The sequence below is a fragment of the Chelonoidis abingdonii genome, chromosome 1 (assembly GCF_003597395.2).
Source record: "Chelonoidis abingdonii isolate Lonesome George chromosome 1, CheloAbing_2.0, whole genome shotgun sequence".
In the NCBI taxonomy this organism is placed as follows: domain Eukaryota; kingdom Metazoa; phylum Chordata; order Testudines; family Testudinidae; genus Chelonoidis; species Chelonoidis abingdonii.
Window position 1 is genome coordinate 312,028,046 of NC_133769.1, and position 22,720 is coordinate 312,050,765.

At 42.9% G+C, this 22,720-nt stretch overlaps 1 protein-coding gene across 2 annotated transcripts in view; it reads left to right on the plus strand.

Annotated features, from left to right (window-relative positions):
- The window catches only part of GTF2F2 (general transcription factor IIF subunit 2), a 182,654-nt gene extending 167,263 nt beyond the window's left edge, over nt 1-15,391 (plus strand). The window contains exons 8-9 of one of the 2 annotated variants that reach the window (XM_075061576.1): nt 1,540-1,683; nt 15,027-15,391. In XM_075061576.1, the coding sequence (XP_074917677.1) occupies nt 1,540-1,683; nt 15,027-15,146 (264 nt within the window). In that variant the 3' untranslated portion in view covers nt 15,147-15,391. The remainder of the gene's footprint in view (nt 1-1,539; nt 1,684-15,026) is intronic. The other variant, XM_075061577.1, reaches the window with a different exon arrangement.
- The last annotated feature ends 7,329 nt before the right edge of the window (nt 15,392-22,720 follow it).

Consider the following 22,720-nt stretch of genomic DNA (forward strand, 5'->3'; position numbering starts at 1 on the left):
CCATTCTGGTTCCTGCATCACCACAGAAATGTGTGCAGTACAGAGCTGGTTGATTGAGTTGATGGGGAATAGGGTGACCAGATGTCCCTATTATATAGGGGCAGTCCAGATTGTATAGGGACAGTCCCGATTTGAGGGTCTTTTTCTTATATAGGCTCCTATTACTCCTCACCCCCTGTCTTGATTTTTCACACTTGCTGTCTGGTCACCCTAGTGGGGAAGCTGTTTGCAAAATTCGGAGGGAAGGGAAAGCACTGACTCCAAATATTCTACTCATGATACCCAGGCCACGCGTTAAAGGAGTAAACTGCTTACAACAAAACTTCTGTAACTCTATGTTCTTTATCAACGTAACAAGTTTCCATCAAACTAATGGGTCCCTAATTCTGTTTGCTTTATAGTTAAAGGATCCACACTTGGTTCTGTCATTACTTAATTTGAAGATACCTGTAATTGTTTGCAGATGAGTTTGTAGCTGGACTGTGTCTAATTTTGTCGTGCTTGCTTTCTTTTAACGTAAAAATCTATTTATGTGGGACAGTGCTACGGTAGTACTAGACAGAATGAAATTAAATTCACCGTGTAGTCTGAGGATTATAAGATGTTGGAAAGCCATAATATCTCTTCAGTATTTGCAGGAGGTTCTAGCTCATTGCCTGTTGGATTTTCAGTGGAGAGCTTTGGATACAAATGTCTCAGTGTACTGTTTAAAACAAAAACAAAAAAATAGACTGCCAGGATTTTTTCCCGCATTCTGTAGTTTCTGTGGAGTCCAGCTGTTCTGCTGTAGGTCTTGGCAATCAAGATGGTATTTTATTACCCACTTTATTGACTGGTGCAGTTTGCAAATGTTGCAGACTTGCTGTATTTTGAAGATTTGTCACATTTAAGAAACAGGCTTTCAGAATAATTATAGTGTAATAAATCACCAAAATGCATCAGAGAATGAAAATAAGTTGACCGTGTCAAGAGCTGTACACTGAGAACTTTTGAATTCATATCCCTGTTCTGACACTGGAATTTGAACTCTCTAGCTTTGGAGAAGTCACTTAATCTCTTTGTGTCTGTTCCTTTATTTGTGAAGTGGGGTTATTATTTATGCATGTTATAGAGGTACTGAGGATTGATTGATCATTCCACATGTTGATTTTTTTGGAGAGGAAAAGCAGGATGTAGCTGCAGAATGTTTTATTATTATTAAATACTGTAGTACTCTGTTCAGAGAAATACCCAGAGAATGTGTTGCATGCAGGGCCGGCTCCAGGCACCAGCCCAGCAAGCGCCTGCTTGAGGCGGCCAACGGTGAGGGGCGGCATGTTCAGGTCTTTGGCGGCAGTTCAGTGGCAGGTCCCTCACTCTCTCTTGGAGCGAAGGACCAGCTGCTGAACTGCCGTCGAAGACTGAAGCAGCGGCAGTAGAGCTGCAGATCGTGATCGCAGCTTCTTTATTCTTCTTTTTGCTGCTTGGGGTGGCAAAAACCCTGGAGCTGGCCCTGGTTGCATGTACATCTTTTTTTAAAAAAGGTATTTTAATTCATAGATTGAGTATGAAAAAAAGAAAAAAGAAGATGGAAAACGAGCTCGGGCTGATAAGCAGCAAGTGTTGGACATGCTTTTTTCTGCCTTTGAAAAACACCAGTATTACAACATTAAGGACTTGGTGGACATAACCAAACAGCCTGTGGTACGTATGTGTTTATAATAGCCTTCGTAACATATTTTTCAGTAATGACCACTACAAAATATATTGATATATTAGGAATGTGCCTTGTATACTTACAATACATAGTCTTAAAAATATACCTTTTAAATGTATATATTGTATGTGTTTATAGTAAAGAGAGGTAAGTTGGCACAAAATTTTAAGATACAAAATATTGTAGAGACTAAATCCTCCCTTGACAAAGAGATGGGTAAAATAATAGATCTCTTCTGTGTTTGGCTTCTGTGTTTTAATGCTAGAAATCAGAATACGTATCCATGTAAATAGGTAGAAAAAAGTCAAGTATCCTAATTTCAGGCCCCAAATACATTTAATATTAAATATTCTCATTATTGCCAACATTTAGACTTTTAAAATTCCACTTTGGGGGGGGAGATGGGGAAATTCTGTCTTTTTTCTACCTCATTTGTGTGTGGGACTGTTTAGGATGAAAATAAAACATGAAAAGAAACACACAAATACATACTCAAAAATGGGCCTTGGGAAAGTAGCCCTGTCCCTTCTTTCCCTTGATGAAATGACATTCAACAACCTCACTCTGTTCTATATCCCCCCCCCTCCCCAACTGACTCCAGCCCTTGGATTTCTTTTCTGTTTCCCTTTCCCATCCTGGCAGATCCCAACTGCGCCTTCTGGCAAGTGCCAGCAGCCCTCTGCAGGGGAGAGACTGCCTTTTATGCCCTGCTATTTCTGGCAGGGGAAGTGGAAAAGGAGTTGCACCCATGGGATTTTGCCTCTTTCTCCAGTTCCCTGGGATTTCTGTCTTTATGGATACCCTTAGCAAAGCATCATGAAGTGCAGAGCTGCTGTTCAGCCTGTCTTAACTCCATGGTTCTCTCCCTTGCGCACCGCCCAACCCCACCCAGAACTGTAAGTAGCCTGCTGAACACAATAGCAATCCCTGGAGACCAGTAGTAGGAACTGCAGCAGCTCTGGCTAATTTTCTGAGCTCCTTCCAGCACTCCATGTTATATACACAACAGAAATAGTGGCCCAAATCATAACATAAAACCTTTAGATCCCTATATTCCTTATTATAATAGAGTGAATACATGTCAGTTTTGCTCACTTAATACATATCAAATGTGGAGATGTGTGAGTAAATAGTTATTTAAAAATTTTAACCAGTTAAATGTTAATATCAGGGTTGGAAGGTGCTCAGGAGGTCATCTAGTCCAACCCCCTGCTCAAAGCAGGACCAATCCCCTGACAGATTTTTGCCCCAGATCCCTAAATGGCCTCCTCAAGGATTGAACTCACAACCCTGGGTTTAGCAGGCCAATGCTCAAACCACTGAGCTATCTCTCCCGCCCGTGACGGAATGACCTCCTTGAGCAGGGCTGCAAAGCCATGATTCTCTTATTCAGATATGTGAAGGCTCACTTGTTCTGCAACACAAAGAAGAAACAAGCTGATTAATTCATCCATTTCTCTGTTCATTTATTTATTGTACAGGTAAACTCTTCATCTGTTGGGAGAGGGAGGGTGTAGGGACACAAGCTGAGAGTTGGTGTGGGAGGAAGATGAGGGCTGAGTTGTGTGGAGGGAATGGGGAAGGGAATCGTGTGTTCTCAATTAAAAAAAAAAAAAGATTAAAATGTACCAGTAATATGTGACCCTGTCATCATCCTGATTGCTTTGCTTATATGTTGTACCCCTTAGTCACACCTTTTGTCCTCATCTTTTCAGGCTGTTCTTACTGGAAGCAGGGACTTTGTCATCTTCTATATTTGAAAAGCACATAGCACAATCTGGTCTCCACACCAGTTTAAATAATATCTGTCACTTTTGTTTTATTCCCATGAAAGAAATTATATTCTGCTCATAGTGTGGTGGATCTTCATTAATTAATTACTCTAATCTCAGTGAGCTCTATTGCTTTTAACTGTGGAACTCTTAATAATGATACAATATGCTTAAATATATATTCTGTTCCAACCCAGTACCACATTTTCCTGGTCCCTTGAGCTGAACCTGCAAGTTTATCTGAAGACTACCAAGATTTTGCAGCTGTTAAACCCTTTCCCTCTCAGTATGTTCTGCAGTGTCTGTTCAGAAGAACGTGATATGTAGTTGCCTCTTCCTTTTTACTTTTTTGATGGATGTTTGCTGATTCCTCTACACCCCAATATTAGTGGCGATAGTACAGCCTGTGCTTGGCTGCCTTCTTCTTTTTCACATGATATCCAGTGTAGTGATAACTTAGAAATGTTCTTTCAATATGTCACCTACCCCCACACACAATTATCATGCTAAGTTTCTAACTGTGTTTCCTTTAAGTACTTCTCTAATAAGCATTTTCTAAATGGAAACAATTCCATTAGCAGCTATCAACTATTTGTTTCCTGCCCTTCGGCCTATTTTCATTCCAATGTGCCAATTTTCTTGGTGCCCGTAGACATTAATCTCTAGTGTGAAACATTTTTTCCAAAAATATAGTATCTGTTCCTATAACCCACGGTGGCTTCATTGTTGACATAGCAGCTCTGCTTTGCGCGCGCGCACACACTCAAACCCCAACAGGTTGAATAGATATTTTCTCTTCTTACTTACTGTAAAGAGGTTGGCTGTTAATTAAACTCTGCCTAAGTGTTCGCTGCTTGATTTTCTAAAATAGCTTTTAAGACTTTCTTGGTATGTAATTTTTCCTCTAGGTATCTAAATGCTGTGGTTATTTTCAGAATTGACTAAAAGGTTTTGCCAATTCTTTTTCAGCTATGTTAGAATTAATCTATTGATGCTTATCTCACTGGGTGTTAATGTTTAAAATTCACTTAGCAAAACAGTCAGAAACTTAGTTAATCAAATAGCAAAAAATTCCAGTATTTTATGTGTGATTTTAAATAGCATCCTTCTGACACTTTTGAAGAGTACATTGGTGTATGTTGGATCCGACGTTATATTTATTCTGAAGTCCTGTAAACACAGAGCAGGTGTCCTGTGAATTCTAATACATTTTATATTTTTACTTCTAAATAACATAAACACATACAGATTACTCTATGATAATAGCCAAATCTACTCTCCTTTACCCTGATCTAAATATAGAGTAACTCCATAGAAGTTGTTGGAGTTGTTCCAGACTTAAACTGAATAAATAACAGAGAACAGAATTTGTCTGGTGTGTAAACAGTAAAATATTCACTAAAGAATAGGAGTACTGTGTCTAATTTGAATTGTATTATTTATAAATGGCTAATAATGAGGACTATTCATAATTATTTCTAACATTTAAGCTTAGTCCACTTGTTCTCAAGTGTTTTTGCATTCCTCGTAAGTTTTGAAAAACATTTTACAGAGCTTAGATGTTGATGCACTCTGCAGCTTCCCAAGTATGTTTTCACTATAATGCCACACTAACATTTCACTCTCCATTTAAAAAACTGCATTGAGGCTTCTCAGACCTTAAAAAATGCAGTGGCAGTAAGAGCTTCTTATGCTGTAACTTCAGTCTTTGAAATATTGGAGACATTTTTCCCAAAGCAAAAAATTGAAAGATTTTGTGTGCGAATGGTTTACTAGGTGAGCTCCTTTTTAATTGCAGAATATTTGAGCAATATTGGTACAGTAATGTCTGATCCCATAGCTCTTAGTGCATGTAATAAATGTCATGAGGTAACATTAAAATAATGGATATTGCTGAAGAACAGAAAGCAATGAGCAGTAGCTGGTGATTCAGTTTATTTTGAGTTTTTTCAGCCAAACTACTGGAAGATACTGTGCCAGAACATCAGACTTCCTTACCAATGCAACCTCTGTAATCTTCCTTCTAGCCTGAGCAGTAGGAAGTTCAAAAGTTACACTGAAATCACATTCTTCTCATTACTGTTTATTTTTCTGTCAGTGGGGATTGGTTTATCAAATAATCTGTATTGCTCTAGACTAGAGTTTTCCAGGTTGGCTTTTTAATAAAGTTCCTGTTTCTTTCCGTTGCCCGTTTCAGATTTTGCTGACAGTGGTAGCATTCACTGATAGTAGCATTCTCCCTCCCATACTTTTCAATTGCTCTTAATTTTCTCAATTTAGTGTGCCGCAAGTTTGAGATAATGTTGTATTTGGAGGCTTTAACTTGGTGAGGTTGCACAACTGTGCTGTATTTTATTTTGGGGGAGTTTTCAAATATACAGGATGTGCAGTGTAGCCAAGTTAACATTGTGTTTAAAAAAAAAAAACTTTAAAATTTTGGAATTTCCTGACTTTCTTCTATGCTTGTTTTCTTTCATATTTCATTAATTAACTCTTGCACATAATATTGAATATGCTTGAGTGTTTTATAATCATCTGCAAGAGATGTGCAACAAGTTTCTTGGAGAAATTGCCCTTTTAATTATGTTCTGACCAGAGGCACTTATATGCATGTATCAGGGAAAGAGACTGTTACAACTCCTACTAGTTTCAATGGGTTTAGAGAAGGTTTAATTTCATTATCACTTTCTTCACTTCAAAAACAGTTGCTTTTATATTAGGGATCAAGATCTGAAGCAAAGGGCAAGTATAAAGCGATAAAGAAGGATGTGAAAAGCAAAGAAGAGGGGCAGAGAATGGGTGTAATGTGGGGCACTGAGAAAAACTTACTGTGTGACAAAAAATAATCAACTTGAAACTGATAATCAGTTGGCCGTAAGAACATTTGAGACAAATGGCAGATGAGGCCATCCAGGTATCAGGAGCATTTGCAGGTGCAGTTATGCTCAAAGAGAAGTCTCTCTAAAAAAAGACACCACTCACTTCTGTCCCTGTAGATTTAAAAGTGGACAGAGCCATCAGGCAAAGGCTCAGGAACTAAATCCTGGGCCTGAAGTTGAGAAATGAATTGATGATACACAATTCATGCATCTAAGATCATCTGAACACTTTTGCCTTATCTACATATGTACATACATGGGCAGAAAATAATCTAGCATCCCCTTCCACAAAAATCTGTGAATCCCTAATAATAACAACAACCAGATTCTAAAAATAGAGTTTTAACATCAATTAAGGGTGTGGAATGAAAGTTGTCTTTGGTTGAATGATGATATAGTTGACTACTTTTTCAGAGTCAGCGGTGTGATTCAGTAATGTTATCTACTTATTGTTTGTTGCCAAGTAATTTTGTAATTAGTGCTGTGTATTCAGTGAAACACGGCTAGTTAATTAATTGATGTCCTTTATAATGGTTCTGTATCTGCCCAAGGAGGCTCTTGCTTTTGTTGTTTATTTCAGCTTCAGCATTTTCAAGGCATTCTCTTCATAAAGGGAGAATATTTATGGAAATTGCCTTAAATCTCTAATCACTTACAATTTTGCTTCAGACTGCAAAAAAAACAACAACAAAAAAACCCCCATAAAACTTACTTGTGGTGATATGGGAATTCTAGATGCAGACTGGTTTATATATTATGCTCATTTGTGTGTAAATACTTAGACATTCAGTCTAATCTAACAGTGTAATTGTTCCAGTGGAAAGTAGCTGTTTTGGGAGGTATTGGTCACAGGGAGAGGTGATTTTTTAGGGTAGGCTACACAGCAAAGAAACAAAAAACAAAAAAATCCATGGCAGCAAGTCTCTGAGCCCAGGCCAACTGACTCAGGCCCATGCTGTAGGGCTAGAAATATCAGAGTAGAGGTTCAGGCTCAGACTGGAGCCTGGGCTTCTAGCCCCTGCCCTTTCATCAGGTTTCAGAGCCCAAGTTTCCACCCAAGCCCAAATGTCTACACTGCTATTTTAAGCTCTGCAGTGTGAGATTCGTGAGATTGAGTCAGTTGACCCAGGCTCTGAGACTCAATGCTGTGGATCTTTTTGCTGTGTAGACATACCCTTAGGCAGCCAGAACCAAAGCCACGGAGGGTTTTGAATATCAGAACAGAGACCTTGAATTGGACTGTGTAATCAAAGGGGAGCAAGTGCTGATGGTAGAGTATGGAGTAATGTACTCATGATGATCGGTGTTGGTAAGCAGACAGAAAATAGGAGCATTTTCTTCCAGTTGGAGCTTTTTCAGGGCACATCGTTTCATTCCAAGAGATGAGTTCCACTAATCAGCCATAGGTCACCAAAGGCATGGATCACTTGGCCAGGAGCGAGTGCAATAGCAATTTTCAGCCCAGTGCAGTCTTCAGGCCACTCACAGATGAAAGTGGGTGGCTTAGTTGCCATGACTATTTGAGCACCCAATAGCACTGAGTAATCCAAAGGATGCTTAGGCTATAATAAGCCAGTGCAGGATATGAGTGAGTAGATGAATTCTCTTTAATGACTTCATTGTTCCATCTGGATGCTAATTTCCACTAGGCATTGTGAAAGCTAGGAGATGGAGTTAGGTTAGGTGTAAAGGAGAGAAGGGGGATCAATTTGTAACACGCATAATCTTGACACTTCAGCCCAGGGCCGGCTCCAGGGGGGTTACTGCCCCAAGCAGGTCAAAAAAAAAAAAAACAGCCAGGGTTGCAATCTACAGCAATTCAGCGGGAGGTCCTTCACTCCGAGCAGGAGTGAGGGACCCTCCACCGAATTGCCGCCGAATACCTGAAAGTGCCGCCCCGCTCCATAGTGGCCGCCTCAAGCACCTGCTTGATAAGCTGGTGCCTGGAGCCGATCCTGCTTTAGCCCGTATCATTTCACCCTCTCCAACCATTAATAATAATGTAGAGTCTTGAGTTTTGTCTGACTCTCCAGGAGGGGCCTTTAGAGATGGGGGAACAGTTGCTTGTAATGACCTTCTGGATTCAGACTGAGAGGAAGGACCTGAGTCAATGGGGGATTGGGTTTATTTGTAATTTTAACTAGACTATTTTGCCATTGGAAGAGTTGTTCCTAGAACTTACATTTTCTAGGTAACAGCAGCAGTTTTTGTATAGTAGATCCATTATGATGGAGTGATGACAGCACCTTAGTTAAGGTTGTGTTACGGAGTTTGGTTTTAACAGAAGCTTTAAACCCTTTATTTTGTAAAAATCTCTTTGAAGTGGCAAAACCCAAAAGATAGAATATACGCTTTGAGCACTGTCTGACTTTTTCATGATGGTTTGGTGAAAAGTGAATTGGTGCACAGAGAATAAGCATTTAAAAATAGCATCTTTTGGCAGTTTTTCCCCTATGGGATAGCCTTTTCTTTGTGCCCCTTTTGCAATAAATCTAAAAAACTCTGAGAGCTGTCCTCTGGCAACATTGTTGCTCCTCATGTGCTGATTCCTAAATATCAGTTATACATTGATTGTGTTTGTCTACAGAATATTTTATAACTTCTTAGCCATAACATAAAATATGTTCCAAGCTGAACCCATCGCATTTTAATTTGATGACAAATCTGCTGCAGTGTGAATGCCAAAAACTACTGACTGAGGCTGAAAATAAAGAGGTTTGCACACTCTCCCTCCGCTTCTTCAAAGAGACCCCCATAGCCATGGGGAAATTACTCCTGAAATGGGAAAGGACACTAGGGATTCAAATCTCATCTCTTTGGGGCTGTTTTAAATGTCCTTGCTATTTACTGTTAATCACTGATGACAACAATGAATCCCAACCTAGAAGACAGTGAGAGAAGAGCTGCTGTCTGTTTATGTAGTCACTGTTAAATATGCAGGGTTGCTCTTGGTGTACTTGCTTTCAGTAACTTTAATGGGCATAAAATGTTATATCAACCCAAGGAATACACTGAGGCATATCACAGTCTCTTTCCCTCTTCCAGAGGGTCAACATATGAACAGGCTGAACATATTTTCTCTCTGAGTCATACAGAGGGGCACCACTTCTTATCCCTGACCCTGGCGAGCTTTTTCACTGAGGTACACCAAAGCTGTGAAGAAAAACTAGGAATTTAGCTAACAAAAACTATTTTGTGATAGCTAAGCCTGTGACAGGACACGCCCCATCTGTCCAGAACCTTAAAAGCCTTGAAATAAGCTAAGCCAAGGGGAAAGACTTGTTTATTCCTTTTCGTCTTCATAGTGCCTGTAACACACTCCGACATACCTGAAATCTTCAGCTCCCATCTCCAGCTGATATCCAACATCAATAAGTAGCCCAGCCTCATCTAGCCTTACACTCTAATGCAAAATCCTAACAATAACCTCAGGAATGTTACGGCAAAATGACTTCCCAAAAGCATGCAATGTGTGACAGTCAGATGTGTTGATCTGATAGTATATAAATGATAGGAAAGCATTTGAGGTCTCTGTTAAGGATTTGTGCTAGAGTGCAAATCTGATAGAGATTGAAGGGAAATCCAAGTGCTTTTCTTTTAAATGTAGTGTTGGTTTACATTACGGGTAGTTGAGGTCTGTGAGTTTTTGATCAAGGGAGATAGTATTGCACCTCTTCTCCCCCTTAGTTTCTCTTGATGGGGATAAAAGGTGGTTTTTAGAATGTATTGGTTAGAACATTGCTACCTAAAAGATTCTTAAAATACACCTTTTTATTCTAATAAAAAGAAACCTTAGAATCAGCGCTCCTATGAAGTGTTTACCTTTTACCCTCTGTTGCCAAACTTCCTGCCCCCCTCCCCAATTGTGGAAAAAGGGATGGGTTCCCCTACCAGTTACTTTTTTCTCTCTATTCTAACTCAGGACTTACTGAAAACAAGGGGAAGTTTCTCAAGCAGGGAAGTGCAACAAAAGCAAGCTAATGACCTCAGTGTCAGTCCTATTTTGCATTATTCTTGTGAACTTGTTTTTACTGTTCACACAAGAGAGACTTCCTTTGTTACTTTCTGATATAATTTGGAGTTATACTAAAGAGAGAGACGCTGGGACTGGCAAAGAAATCTCATTTCTACTCGTGCACAAAGCTCCCAGTCCCTGCTCTCCAGTGTTTGGCACTGGATATGGAGAATGCTTTGTTGTTTTCACAGGATTTGGGGGTGCAGGGATTATCTAGCACTCCAGAATCCACCCATATACAAGGTAAATAAAAACAAACTAACTTAAAACAATTATTGACATATTTTTAAAAATACATCTTTTTTTTTAAAAAAAATAAAGCTGTAACAGTTTCTAAATTCTGTTTAAACTTAATTTTAATTTTAATCCTATTCACAGTGTCTTTAAACCATCTTTAAAGTGAGTTTTAAAGCCATGCTTCAGGTAACAGTTTAATCCCAGAGTAGACAGGGATTAAATGCCCTTAAATTTCCTCACAAAGTTCAAATAAAGTTAATCAAATCTTGTTCTCGGAAAAACCTGTCTTTTCTGTTTGATCTAAAAAAAATAAAGTGCCTAGTTTTCTGAATTCTGTTGAGAAATGCTTATAAGTATTGTATTCCTCATGCTATGCTTTCTGTTCCACAGAAGCATTTTGCAGTTGTATGACCTGTCTTCTAAGCCATAACTTAATCAAATCAGTCCAATAACTGCCTACATATATTTGCTTAATGTGGTTGGGTGGGTATGTAGCTTTTGTTGTGCTTAATTCCCATGGACTTCAGTGGTAGCTGTGCACATCTTCAAGGGCAGAATTTGGCCTTGATTCCATAAGTATATCTTAATCCAGGAGTGAGCAAACTTTTTGGGCCGAGGGCCTCATCGGAGTGGGGAAATTGTATGGGCTGGGGCAGGGGGTTGGGGTGCGAGAGGGAGTACGGGGTGTGGAAGGGGGCCGCAGTTCCCCATTCCTGGCCAATAGGAGCTCCCCCCCCCCCCCACTCCCATCCGGGGGCCACTTAGCCACCAGGGGCAGTCCTGCAGGCTGGATCCAATTTTGCACTTCATAGCATGGCTTGACAGTGCTTGGGACTAAGACAGGGGGGCCATGCTATGAAGTGCAAAGTTGCCTGTGCATAAGAGTTGAAAATGAGTGCATATCTAATTCATGTGTGCATGCTTCAGTGTACTTGCATGCAGTTCCTGTTAATTGTATATATGGCATGCACGTTTTTGAAAATATACTGCACACTACCAGTATCATTTTAACAAAAAAACTCACATAATTAATCTGCATGGCCTAGAATCATGTATGAATACTCAGTCAGGAAGCTGAAAAGTCTGTCTAGTTTGTGATATGAAAGCAGCTGTATATTGTTTGGAGGGAAGCTCATCTGTACTCACAGACTCAGTAATGTGCATCTCAGTTTCCTTTAATCAATTGCTGCCACCTGCTGGAGTTAGTGCTCTATGTCTATGGCACTTAAAACTCAGACACTGAAGAGTCATCCATGCAGTACAAAATGAACGCTGTGTTCTTTGTTTGCCATTTGTACCAATGATAATTTTAATTGAAGACCTAAAAAAGATAATGAAAAAGTAGCTCATTTGTATGTGTGGTCGATTATTAATCCAGGTTTATTTATAATCATTACATAATGAAGGGGAAATTATTTTAAAATATCCTCAGAATGCATTTTAAGAACGATTTTCCTACATAAATCTAATTAGAATAACATTTTTACAGAACTGGTGATAGAGACTATGCTTAGTAAAATTTTGATGTGGGAGAATACTAATGATCAGAATCCATAAAAGATAGAGAGCACATTTTTTTTTAAGGTTCTTAAAGCCAAAAAATAAAGTTGGCCAAATCTTTCTTGCATGCGTTCATCTCAGTCTCTGCTCCAGGTAGAACTTGGAGTGGAGATAAAATTGCACAAGAATGAGAGGATGGGCTGTTGTAGCAACACGTTTGCTTTCCATGGGCTCATCTGTAAGAGAAAGATTAGGCAGATGTTATCACTGAGGGTATGGCTACATTAGAAATTTCAGAGCGCTGCCCTGGCAGCGCTGTGGGAGCGCTGCCATGGCAGTGCTTTGAAGTGTAAGTGTAGTCAGAGCCGCAGCGCTGGGGGAGAGCTCTCCCAGCGCTGCTTGTAAACCACATCCCTTATGGGTGTAGCGTGCAGCGCTGGGAGCCGTGCTCCCAGCGCTGCCGCCCTGATTATACTGACACTTTACAGCGCTGCATCTTGCAGCGCTCAGGGGGGTGTTTTTAACCCTCAAGGGTTAACACGTTGTTAATGTAGCCTCTCACACAAGGCAGCATGAACACGAGGGAGGGGAGACAGCATAGCAGACAAAGACAGACACACACCTCGTGTGTGGGGGAGAGAGAGAGATGCACACTGACCCTTTAAGTAACTTGACCCTTTCTTAAGTGCATTGTCTTTTTAAGCAGATCAGGAAGTTGAGACAGCAGCTGCTACCCCAAGCTCTCTGTCTCTCTCCGTCTGTCCCCTCCCTGCTCTATATGGAGAAGGGGTAGGCGGGGTGCAGGAGCGAGGGGACGGGGACACCCTGACAGTAGCTCCCCTCATTCCCTCCCCTGCACAGCAAGCAGGCGTTTCGGGGAGCAGCTCTAAGGTAGAAGGCAGGAGCAGCACGTGACAGTGGAGGGAGGGACAGCTGAACTGCCGGCAGTTGATAGCCTGCAAATGATAGCCTGCTGGGCGGCTGCAGTACAGGGAACTTAGGGGAGCAGGGAGCTGATAGGGGGGCTGCTGGTCCACCCTGGTTCCAAGTCCCCACCAGCTAGCTGCAACGGGCTGCTCTTTCTGAAAGCAGTGGACAAAGCAGGCAGCTGCCGAAAGACGTTAGAAGGGAGCATTGCACAACTTTAAATAAGCATGTTCCATAATTAATCAGCAACGTAATAATGAAACATCGTTATCTGAGATAACTTTAAGTGAGGAGTTACTGTACTGCCAATAGGCTGAGTCATAGTCATAGAGTTTAAGGCCATGAAGGGACCACCAGATCATCGTCTGATTGCCTGTATATCACAGACCATCAACACTAAACCCAACAACTGAAATTAGACCAAAGTATAACAGCCCAGAATAGACTAGACTATTATGTACCACAGGCAGGGAGTAGGAGGGACCAAAGTGCACCTGTTCCTGAGCCCCTGCCATGGCAGGGAAATGAGATATACCAGATAATCCTGGCAAGTGAGCCGCACTGACACACTGCAGAGGAAGGTGGAAAATCCCCGAGGTCACTGCCAGTCTGACCTGGGGAGAAATTCCTTCCCAATTCCACATATGGCGATCACTTAGATCATGACCATGTGAGCAAGAACCAGCCAGCCACACACCTGAGAGAGGATGCTTGATACCACCTTAAAACCCTGGCCCTCTCCATCCAGTGGCCCATCTCCAGCTGTAGCCATCCCTGCTGCTTCAGAGGAAGAAGATTAAAAAATTCCGGAATATGTGGGGGGGGGGGGGGAGGAATCCCTTCTTGACCTCCACAGGTAGCTGGCTGAAACATGAGTTTTTAGGAGCATAAGATATAAACCACAAATGAGCTCCAGGGATGCTAAGCCCTGCTCCTTACCATCAGAAGCAACACGGTCATACAGTTGCACTCATAAATTTGTCCTACTCTCTCAAAACTAATTAAGGTGTTTTCCTCCACAACTTGTATTGGGAAACTATTCCAAAGCCTTACTGGTCTGATGGTTAGGAATCTTCTAATTTCCAGCCTAAATCTGTTCACAGCCAGTTTTATACTCATTTGTTCTTGTGCCAAGTGTCCTTTAGCTGAAATAGCACTTCACCCTCTCAGGTATTTACGCCCTTAATGTATCAGTAGAGGTGATTGGGACAGCTTACAGTCACTTCCTGGAATGCCTACTCTCAGAAGCTCACCATCAGAACATGTGACCTCCTGCCGTATTTCTGGGCCTTTGAAGTTGAAGGCACCTCGTCACTCAGACTCCTTTGTAGCATTGTAATACTGTCCAATAGAAAGCTAAATAAAATTGTTCACACTGGAATTTGTAAAGCATATGGTATCTTCGGCATCTTGCAGCCTTTTGATTTTTCTAATCTCCCGACAAATCAGTATGCTGTGGAATCCTTCTTGCCTCCCGACCTCTGGGTGTTAATGCTTTTCATTTACATGTGCTCTACAGATATATAATCCTCCTTCCTGGGATGTTAAGATACTGCTTCTGTGACACTCCAAGCACCTGCTGCCCCAACGGGACCCTTAGTTCAGCTCGCTAGAGGTGCTGCTCTTCTTAACTAAACAATGAGACCAACTGAAGAACTGTCTTAGTTGTGACTCAGTTGTTCCTTCTCCAGTTCCAAGGATGCATTTTTGACTATTAAATCTACTTCTGCTTTAATATGTATTGTAGTCAAGGGATTTAAAACCTGTCAGCCATTCATTCAAAATGCAATTATGGCACAACTAATCACACAGAGTGTCAGAAGTTAGTTCCATTATACTATTAAAACTTATAAAGAAATTGTTATTGGTAATTGTCAGATCGTTACATTATCATTTTTATTAACAGTGTAAATGTGGGTTGGCAGATCATGTGCATTGTTTTCAATTAGAACTACAGTAATTGCCTGTCTTTGTAATTTAAATGTTTTGTTCCTTTTCAGATATATTTGAAAGAAATTTTAAGAGAAATAGGCATCTACAATGTTAAGGGAACCCACAAAAACACATGGGAGCTGAAGCCAGAATACAGACATTATCAAGGAGAAGAGAAGAGTGATTAATGCAACTGTTAATGAAGCAAACACAGAGGTTATAGAATAATGGGACTGCACTGAGGGAACACTGCAGTTAAACTGACTGGATTGAGCACAATTCAGTACCAAGAGATCTTAAAAAGAGTAATACTTTGTAATTTGCTTGGCTTCATTTTTAAAAACAAATTTCTTGGACGTTTCTATACATTTGTCTTGTTTTTGACAAAGAAATTTACAGAATAAACTTGTATTAGATTTATCTTTATTAGGAACCTTTTGAGTTTTGGCTTTATTTTTTAAGTAGTTTTGTTAAATATTGATAACTTTAAAGTAAAACATACTTTAGAGGGATCTGTAACTTTGTGTTTTGCATCCCAGCAGTACTGAGTTTTTTACATCCTATTCTACTGTGTTCCTTAGGGGCCTGATCCTGAGAGGTGCTGATCATCCATAGTTAATACTGATTGGGAGTTTAAGAGCACTCTGTGCTTTTTAGGATCAGTCTTCAGTCATGACACTCATGGTGATCCTAAGTCTTCCTGAGAACAAATAAAGCTCAGCTTAGAAAAAGCTCTCTGCTAAACTAGTTAATGGGGGAGAGGGGAACCACTACAGTGCATCACTGAGGAAAAACTACTCTGGCCCCATAAGTACAGTGAGGAACGAATAGATCTTTAGTATGTTTTTGTTTTTTAAAATGTGATCATGTTTTGTGTGTATCAATAAAGAGAGCATTTAATTTGTAGCAAATAAAATTACGTACATTATTAAGTGAATATTAGAGCTCTGATCAATTGAATTATACAGATATGAAAAGTTATTTTTAGACATAGTTTCTATCCCTGAGTTTGCCGCTGAATCTCTCTGCATCATTGAGAAAGTCACTTAACCATTCCGTGCCTCACTTTCCCCATTTTTAAAATGGGGCTAAATGCCCACTTTTGTAAAGCATTCAGCTGACATGTACTGTTCTAAGTGTAAAGTAGTCTCCTTTTATTTTTTTTTAAAGAATTGTTATATTTTGGCATCCCAAAATTTCAGGAAAAATTATGGATGCATATTAATTAACTCAGTTATAGCAGTAGTTTCAGATTGGGTGGCGGAGTTTAAAGGCATTTTGTTTTTAAACAGGCTCAATTAACTTAATCTATGCCTTGGATATTTTTTTCCTCATCACATTTTGCTACATCACTAAAATCTGTGTCTCACGTGTATACAAATATCAATGAAATTGGAAAGATCTACTTTAAAAAAAAATAAAAAATTGTTAAGAGTAAGTACCAATGGTTTTCATTAGAGAGACAAGGTGGATGAGGTAATATTTTTTATTAGAAGAACTTCTGTTGGTGAGAGAGTCAAGCTTTCAAGCTTACATAGAGCTCTGTTTCAGAATGTCACAGCTAAACACAAGGTGGAACAGATGTTTTTATTGTCATTATCATGTTGATTATGGAAGAAATGCTTTATCAGAGAGGAGAGTCTTTCAGAATTGCCCGAGGGTGATGAGATTCTGTATTGTTCTGATCTTCACTGGAATTTTCTTCCACAGCTGAGCTCCTTCAGCCAAGAAGGCATTATCTCCAGCTCTGCGGTGCTTTTTTCTGGACTTTCGGCGCTGCATTAGCCACAGATGAGTGTGGATGAGTCCATGGATACAAATGATGACACTGATGTAGCAGTGTCCTAGGCCTCTAAAGGCTTTGAAGGTCAAAGTGCTGGCAAAGGAAGTGGAGAAGGAGCCAAAGGAAGTACAGTAGCTCAGGGGCAATATTTCACTGTGGTATATCGAGTTGAGATAAAAAAAAATATTTATTTGGGGTGAGTGGAGAGAAGAGAACTGTATACAGTTTACCTTGCTTACTTACCCATTGCTTAAGAAAGAAAGAAAAAAAGCTTGATTACTTTTTCCAACTTAAGTACTTTCTATTGATTGCCTTCATGTGATTGAACTCAGTTCTCCCTTACTGTTGTTTTTGGAAATATCCTGATTTCTAAAGTCACATTCCTAGTTGTTGTTTGTTTGTTTGTTTGTTTGTTTGTACTGTAGTGCCTCGGACTGTCATCAAACATGCCATTTGCTAGGTGCTGTACAAACAGAACAGAAATACATGTATTTATTGCAAAAAGCCTACAATCTTGTTCTTCTATTTGTAATTTGCCAATATTGATATAGAAATTAAGTCCAGCCATAGGCGTAAAATGCTCTTGATGGCAGTCCTGTGTGATTCGCCAAACAAGAACATATTTTTGATTTTGATGCATGTTAATTTACTGTTTCATAATATGTCTTCAGCTGCTCAGTGGTTTAGCAAAATATTGTAGTTCTAGTGAGATGAACTGTTCAGTCACAGTACTGCAAAAGGTCGGTAGAATTAAAGAAATTCAGTTATTTTAGTGATATGCAGAGTGCCTGTTGCTATAGAAACTAAGCGCTGTTTACAGAAATTAAAAGCATATATGAGATAAATATGTACTATGGAAACCTATTCAGAATGGGTAACATGAAGACACTAATGTTGCCAGAAATAAATTAATATCCATATCCTTGCCAGTTGATCCACCCAGGAGCTGGGCCACTGTGTTAATCACAGGCTGAAGCTTGCAGGTGATCTTCAGGCATTGACCTAGAGACAGAAAAGACTTCAATCAGCTAATGCATCCCCTTCCCTCCCTCTCCCTGGTTTCAGGGTTCTTCCAGGGTTCATAGTGCATGTTTGTCTGAATTAGGAATGGGATGAATAATCCCTTCATGTGTCTACTCTTCTGAGCAAAAAGTGTTGGGTTTCTAGTTTTTACTAGCTTTTTCTCCAAGGAGCTCCAGCAACAGAAGTGGGAGAGGAGTGCTACTTGCCTAAGCAGTCTGATGGGAGTAGCCTGGCTTTAGGCAGTCTGGTCTGATGCTCTGGTCTCCCTGACTACTTATTAATTCATTTAACCAGAGAGTTGCAGCAATGTCAGATACGCTCCACTGACTGCCTTTTCCTGCATGATGGTGATGCCTACAGTAATACTGCATTCTTCTCTAGTGCACAGGTTCCCGAACTGTGGTTTGCAAAACATGTGCTTGGTCATCCCTGAAGAACTGGCCTTGCTGGTTCTCCTTGTATCTGCCTGCTAAATTTTATTAAATAAACGGATGTATTTTTAGGTTTATCGGTTTCCCAATGTCACTTTATGCTGGCAAGTTCTGTAGCTGCCACAGAGATTTTATGTACTCCTGAATAAAGGGAATATGGTGGCTCTATTCAGTGGCCTGTGCAATAGTGAATGAGAAGGGAGATGGTCCATGAACTCGTTTTTAAGATATGATTCACGCACTGAAAAATTGGGAACCCGCCCTGTAGTTCATGCCATGACTTATGTTTTAGGCTGTGTAGTAGACTAAGGATCACGTGCACTTGAAGTAAAATAAACATCAACTGAGAAATGTGTGAAACTGCACTTTTTGCATTTAGTTGCTAAAAACAACCTCTGAATATTTCAGAAAATAAATGTTGAAATCCATAGCCCTAAATCCAATCCCAACATTATTTGTCACGTGTCAGCAGTGTGCTTGGTACTTTAAAATAAGACAACCCAGTCTCAGTCCCAAGGAGCTTACCCTAAAGATGACAGACAAATTGGATGCAAAGAGCTAGTCATCAGCGTTAGGGATGTTGCACCAATTCAGCTGCACTGGTGTAAATCCTGAGGGTAAACTCAGAGCAGCAGCTTCAAGCCAGAGCAAACCACATTGGTGCAGTTCTTCTTTGAGTGCTTGTTCACATCCATTCCACATTAAGTGTGCGTGGGCCGTCTGCACGGACGTCGGAAACTTTTTCCCATAGCGGCTTCCATCGGGACGGCAAGGGAGCCTGCCAGAGCGATGCCTCCACACCGGTGCGTATATACCCCTGCCGACCCGACCCGACCCCCCCTTCAGTTCCTTCTTATCATCCGCGGCGACATTGGAACAACTCTTCTCTCACTTGCGAGTGATCGCTTAGCACAGTTGTAACAGTTATCTGTAGTTAATAGTTATCGGTAGTTAGCACTACTTAATAGTAGATAGTTAAGCTTCCTTTGTTTTAGGTGCCTGGAAGTTGTTTCCAGCACCAGCCCTGGGCTGTGGAGCATGCCACAGGCCCAAGGGTTTAAGGCTTGTGCCATGTGCCGCAAGCCTATGCCAATAAGTGATCCCCATGACTCGTGTCTCCATTGTTTGAGGGAAGCGCACCAGACTGAGCACTGCATGATCTTTAAGCCAAGAACTGAGAGAGAGAGAAACTTTCGCCTCAAGCAGTTGCTCATGGAGGCTGCGCTACAACCTGCGGCCTCGGACCAGCCAGCTTCGGGGCTGACATCCTCGGTGCAGACCTCTCAGTCCATGATCCGGCGCTAGTGGGGCACCGCAAGCATGCAGCACCGAAACAACAGGACAAGCCCCAGCACCGCTCGACCTCTCCAGTACGGTCGAAGGGGCAGCCAAAAGGCAACAGAGGGCACTCCCCACATAAGAAGGAGGCGCCTCCCAAGGGACCAAACACTCAAAAGAGCAGTGCAATCCCAGGACATACACCAGCACCGGTGGCTCCAGCGCCGCAGGGCCTGTGGAGCCCCGGGCTAAGTGGGTCGAGCGCAGGAGGAGGACTGGAACAGCCCTCCACGCCAGACACCTTTGAGGCAGCAAAAGACTAATCGTGCTATCGGCGGCAAGCCCCCACCCTAGCAAGGAGCAGCCTTCGGTGACATCACCAAGGGTGCCGTCCAGAGGCAAGCCGGCAATGGTGCACCACTCGAGGTCATGTCCCCAGCACCGCTCCCAGTTGAGCTCAGCCTCCGTGGACTCCCAGCCACCTTTGACTCAGCGGGACTCTATGGCACCGAAACCGAGCCATCGCACAGCACCGTTTCCCGGCCTGCCACTAAGCTGGCACCAAGGGGACATAAGGCCACAATCTCTGGCCCCAGATAGAAGGCAGCGATCCCAGTCCCAAGAGCATCGGTACCGATCACGGTCAGGGAGAAGCCACTCTCCAGCCCCCGCAATGGCACCATGCCAGGGCACCGCCTTGGCCTTCAAGATCGGCGTCCTTGGAATCTGAGGTTGACTCAGGCTGCTCCAGCTACACCTGCAGAGCATTGGCTAGCAGGGAGCCCCAGATCACGTGGCATCCCCAATGGAGACCACCGGGATAATGGCCCTCTTGAACACCCTGGGCCTATTAGCAGCAGCAAGGGACCACCCCCAGAGCTTTGAGGTCCGGCTATTCAGTGCACCGGTCCTGCTCCCCACGCAGACATCCTTCCTTGCCCAAGGAGGCTACCGTATCCAGGCCACCAGACACTTCTCCAGGACACTAGTGAGCGGAAGCGGCACCAAGCCCGGTGCCGTCTCAGGAATAACCAACCAGGCAGGGCTCGGATGTGCCCCCGGCCTAAGATGAAGGGCAGGAAGAACAAAAAGAGGAGGCTGTGGCGGGCACGGCAGTGTCAGGGCCTCCCCCGATCGACTAGAGGGCACATCAGGAGCTGCTCCACAGGGTCACCCAAAATTTGGGCCTACAGGCAGAGGAAACTGTGGAGCAGGAGGATCCTATGGTGGACATACTAAGCCCTGAAGGTCTCTCCAGAATTGCACTCCCGTTCATAAAGACCATCCAGTCTAACTACAAGACAGTCTGGCAAACCCCAGCCTCCAGCGCACCGACAGCAGGTGGGGGTGGAGAGGAAGCACTTCGCCCTTCCAAGGGATACGACTTCCTTTTTTCTCATCCAACCCCCTGTTCACTGATTGTCTCATCCATGAAAGAACGGGAACATCATGGCCAGCAAGCCCCAGCCCCCAAGGCCAAGGAGGCTAAATGTTTGGACCTCTTTGGCAGGAAGGTCTACTCCTCTGGGGGCCTCCAGTTACAGATTGTGAACCAGCAGGCGATCCTAAACAGGCACAATTTTAATTCCTGGGCAGCAGTTTCCAAATTTAAAGACTCATTGCCCCAGGGCTCTCAGCCTGAGTTCACGGCCTTCGTAGAAGAGGTAAAAGCAGTCGCCAAGACCTCTTTACAAGCAGCAGCCAGAACAATTGCCTCAGGTGTGGTGAGGAGGCATTCGGCATGGCTTCAGGCTTTGAGCCTTCCGCCAGAGGTCCAGAACACCATCCAGGACCTCCCCTTCGAAGGGTCTGGCCTCTTTTCTGACCAGACGGATACCAGGCCACATAGCTTTAAAGACTCTCGAGCAACCCTCAAGCCATTAGGCATGCACACCCCGGCGACTCAGAGGAAGCCATTCAAACCCCATCCGTTGCAACAACGGCAGTACCAGCCCCACCCCAGGCAGGAGCCTTATCACAGGAGGGGCAGAGACAACAGGTGCAGGCAGAATAACACGCCTAGTCAGGGCCAGGGCCAGGGCATGCCCCAGCCTGGCAACCAGAGGGGTTTTGATGGTTCGCTCGAGGACAGCGTACCAACCCAGCTCCCAGATCCTTCCCCACGTTTCTCGGACCGCTTCTCCCACTTTGACCAGGTGTGGTCCCATATAACGTCGGACCGTTGGGTCTTACACACGGTACAAGTGGGTTACACGCTGTAGTTCCCCTCCTTCCCTCTCCACCCCCTTCCCTGTCCCTCTTCAGGGACCCTTCTCACGAGCAACTCCTTATGCAGGAGGTACAGTTGCTCCTAGAGGCAAGGGTGGTGGAGGAAGTCCCTCGGGAACTAAGGGGAAAGAGGTTTTACTCCCGCTACATTCTCATCCCAAAGGCAAAGGGGGGCCTTCAGCCCATTTTAGACCTTCGTGGGCTCAACAAGTTCTTAATCAAGGTCCTCTTCTGTACGGTCCTTCTAGCCACTATTATCCCATCCCTGGATCTGGGGGATTGGTACACTGCCCTCGGTATGAAAGATGCCTACTTTCACATCGCTATTCACCCCTGTCACCGGCCGTTCCTACAATTTGCCATAAATCAGCACCATTACCAGTTCCCAGTCCTCCCATTAGCCTGATAGCAGCCCCCCACATCTTCACAAAGTGCATGTCAGTAGTGGTAGCCTTCCTGCGAAAGAGGAGAATACGGATATACCCATAACTAGACGATTGGCTCCTCACGGGTCGGTCTGAAGGGGAAGTCTTCTCCCATGTGATGGTGTCTCTAGACGCATTCCACAAGCTGGGCCTTCTAGTCAATTTGCCCAAGTCTTCCCTGATACCAACCCAAAGGCTGGAGTTCATCGGGGCAGTGCTGGACTTGGTGCATGCACGAGCGAGCCTTCCGGAATTGAGGTTCATGGCCATCCAGTGGGTCATAGACTCGATGCTCAGGTTCCCCACTTCCATGGCCAGATGCTGCCTCCAACTCCTAGGGCACATGGCAGTGTGCACCCATGTAGTCAAATACGCTCGACTGCGGCTCAGGACTTTACAAGCGTGGCTTGCCCGATCGTATTGCCCAGGCAGAGATCCCCTAGACCTTGTAGTGACGGTTCTGGCCCAGATGTTGGACTCCCTGCGCTGGTGGCTCAATGGGCTGGTAGTATGTGAAGGTATCCCCTTCGACGCACTGCAGCCTGCTCTGACACTGGTGACAGACACTTCAGACCTCAGCTGGAGAGCTCGCT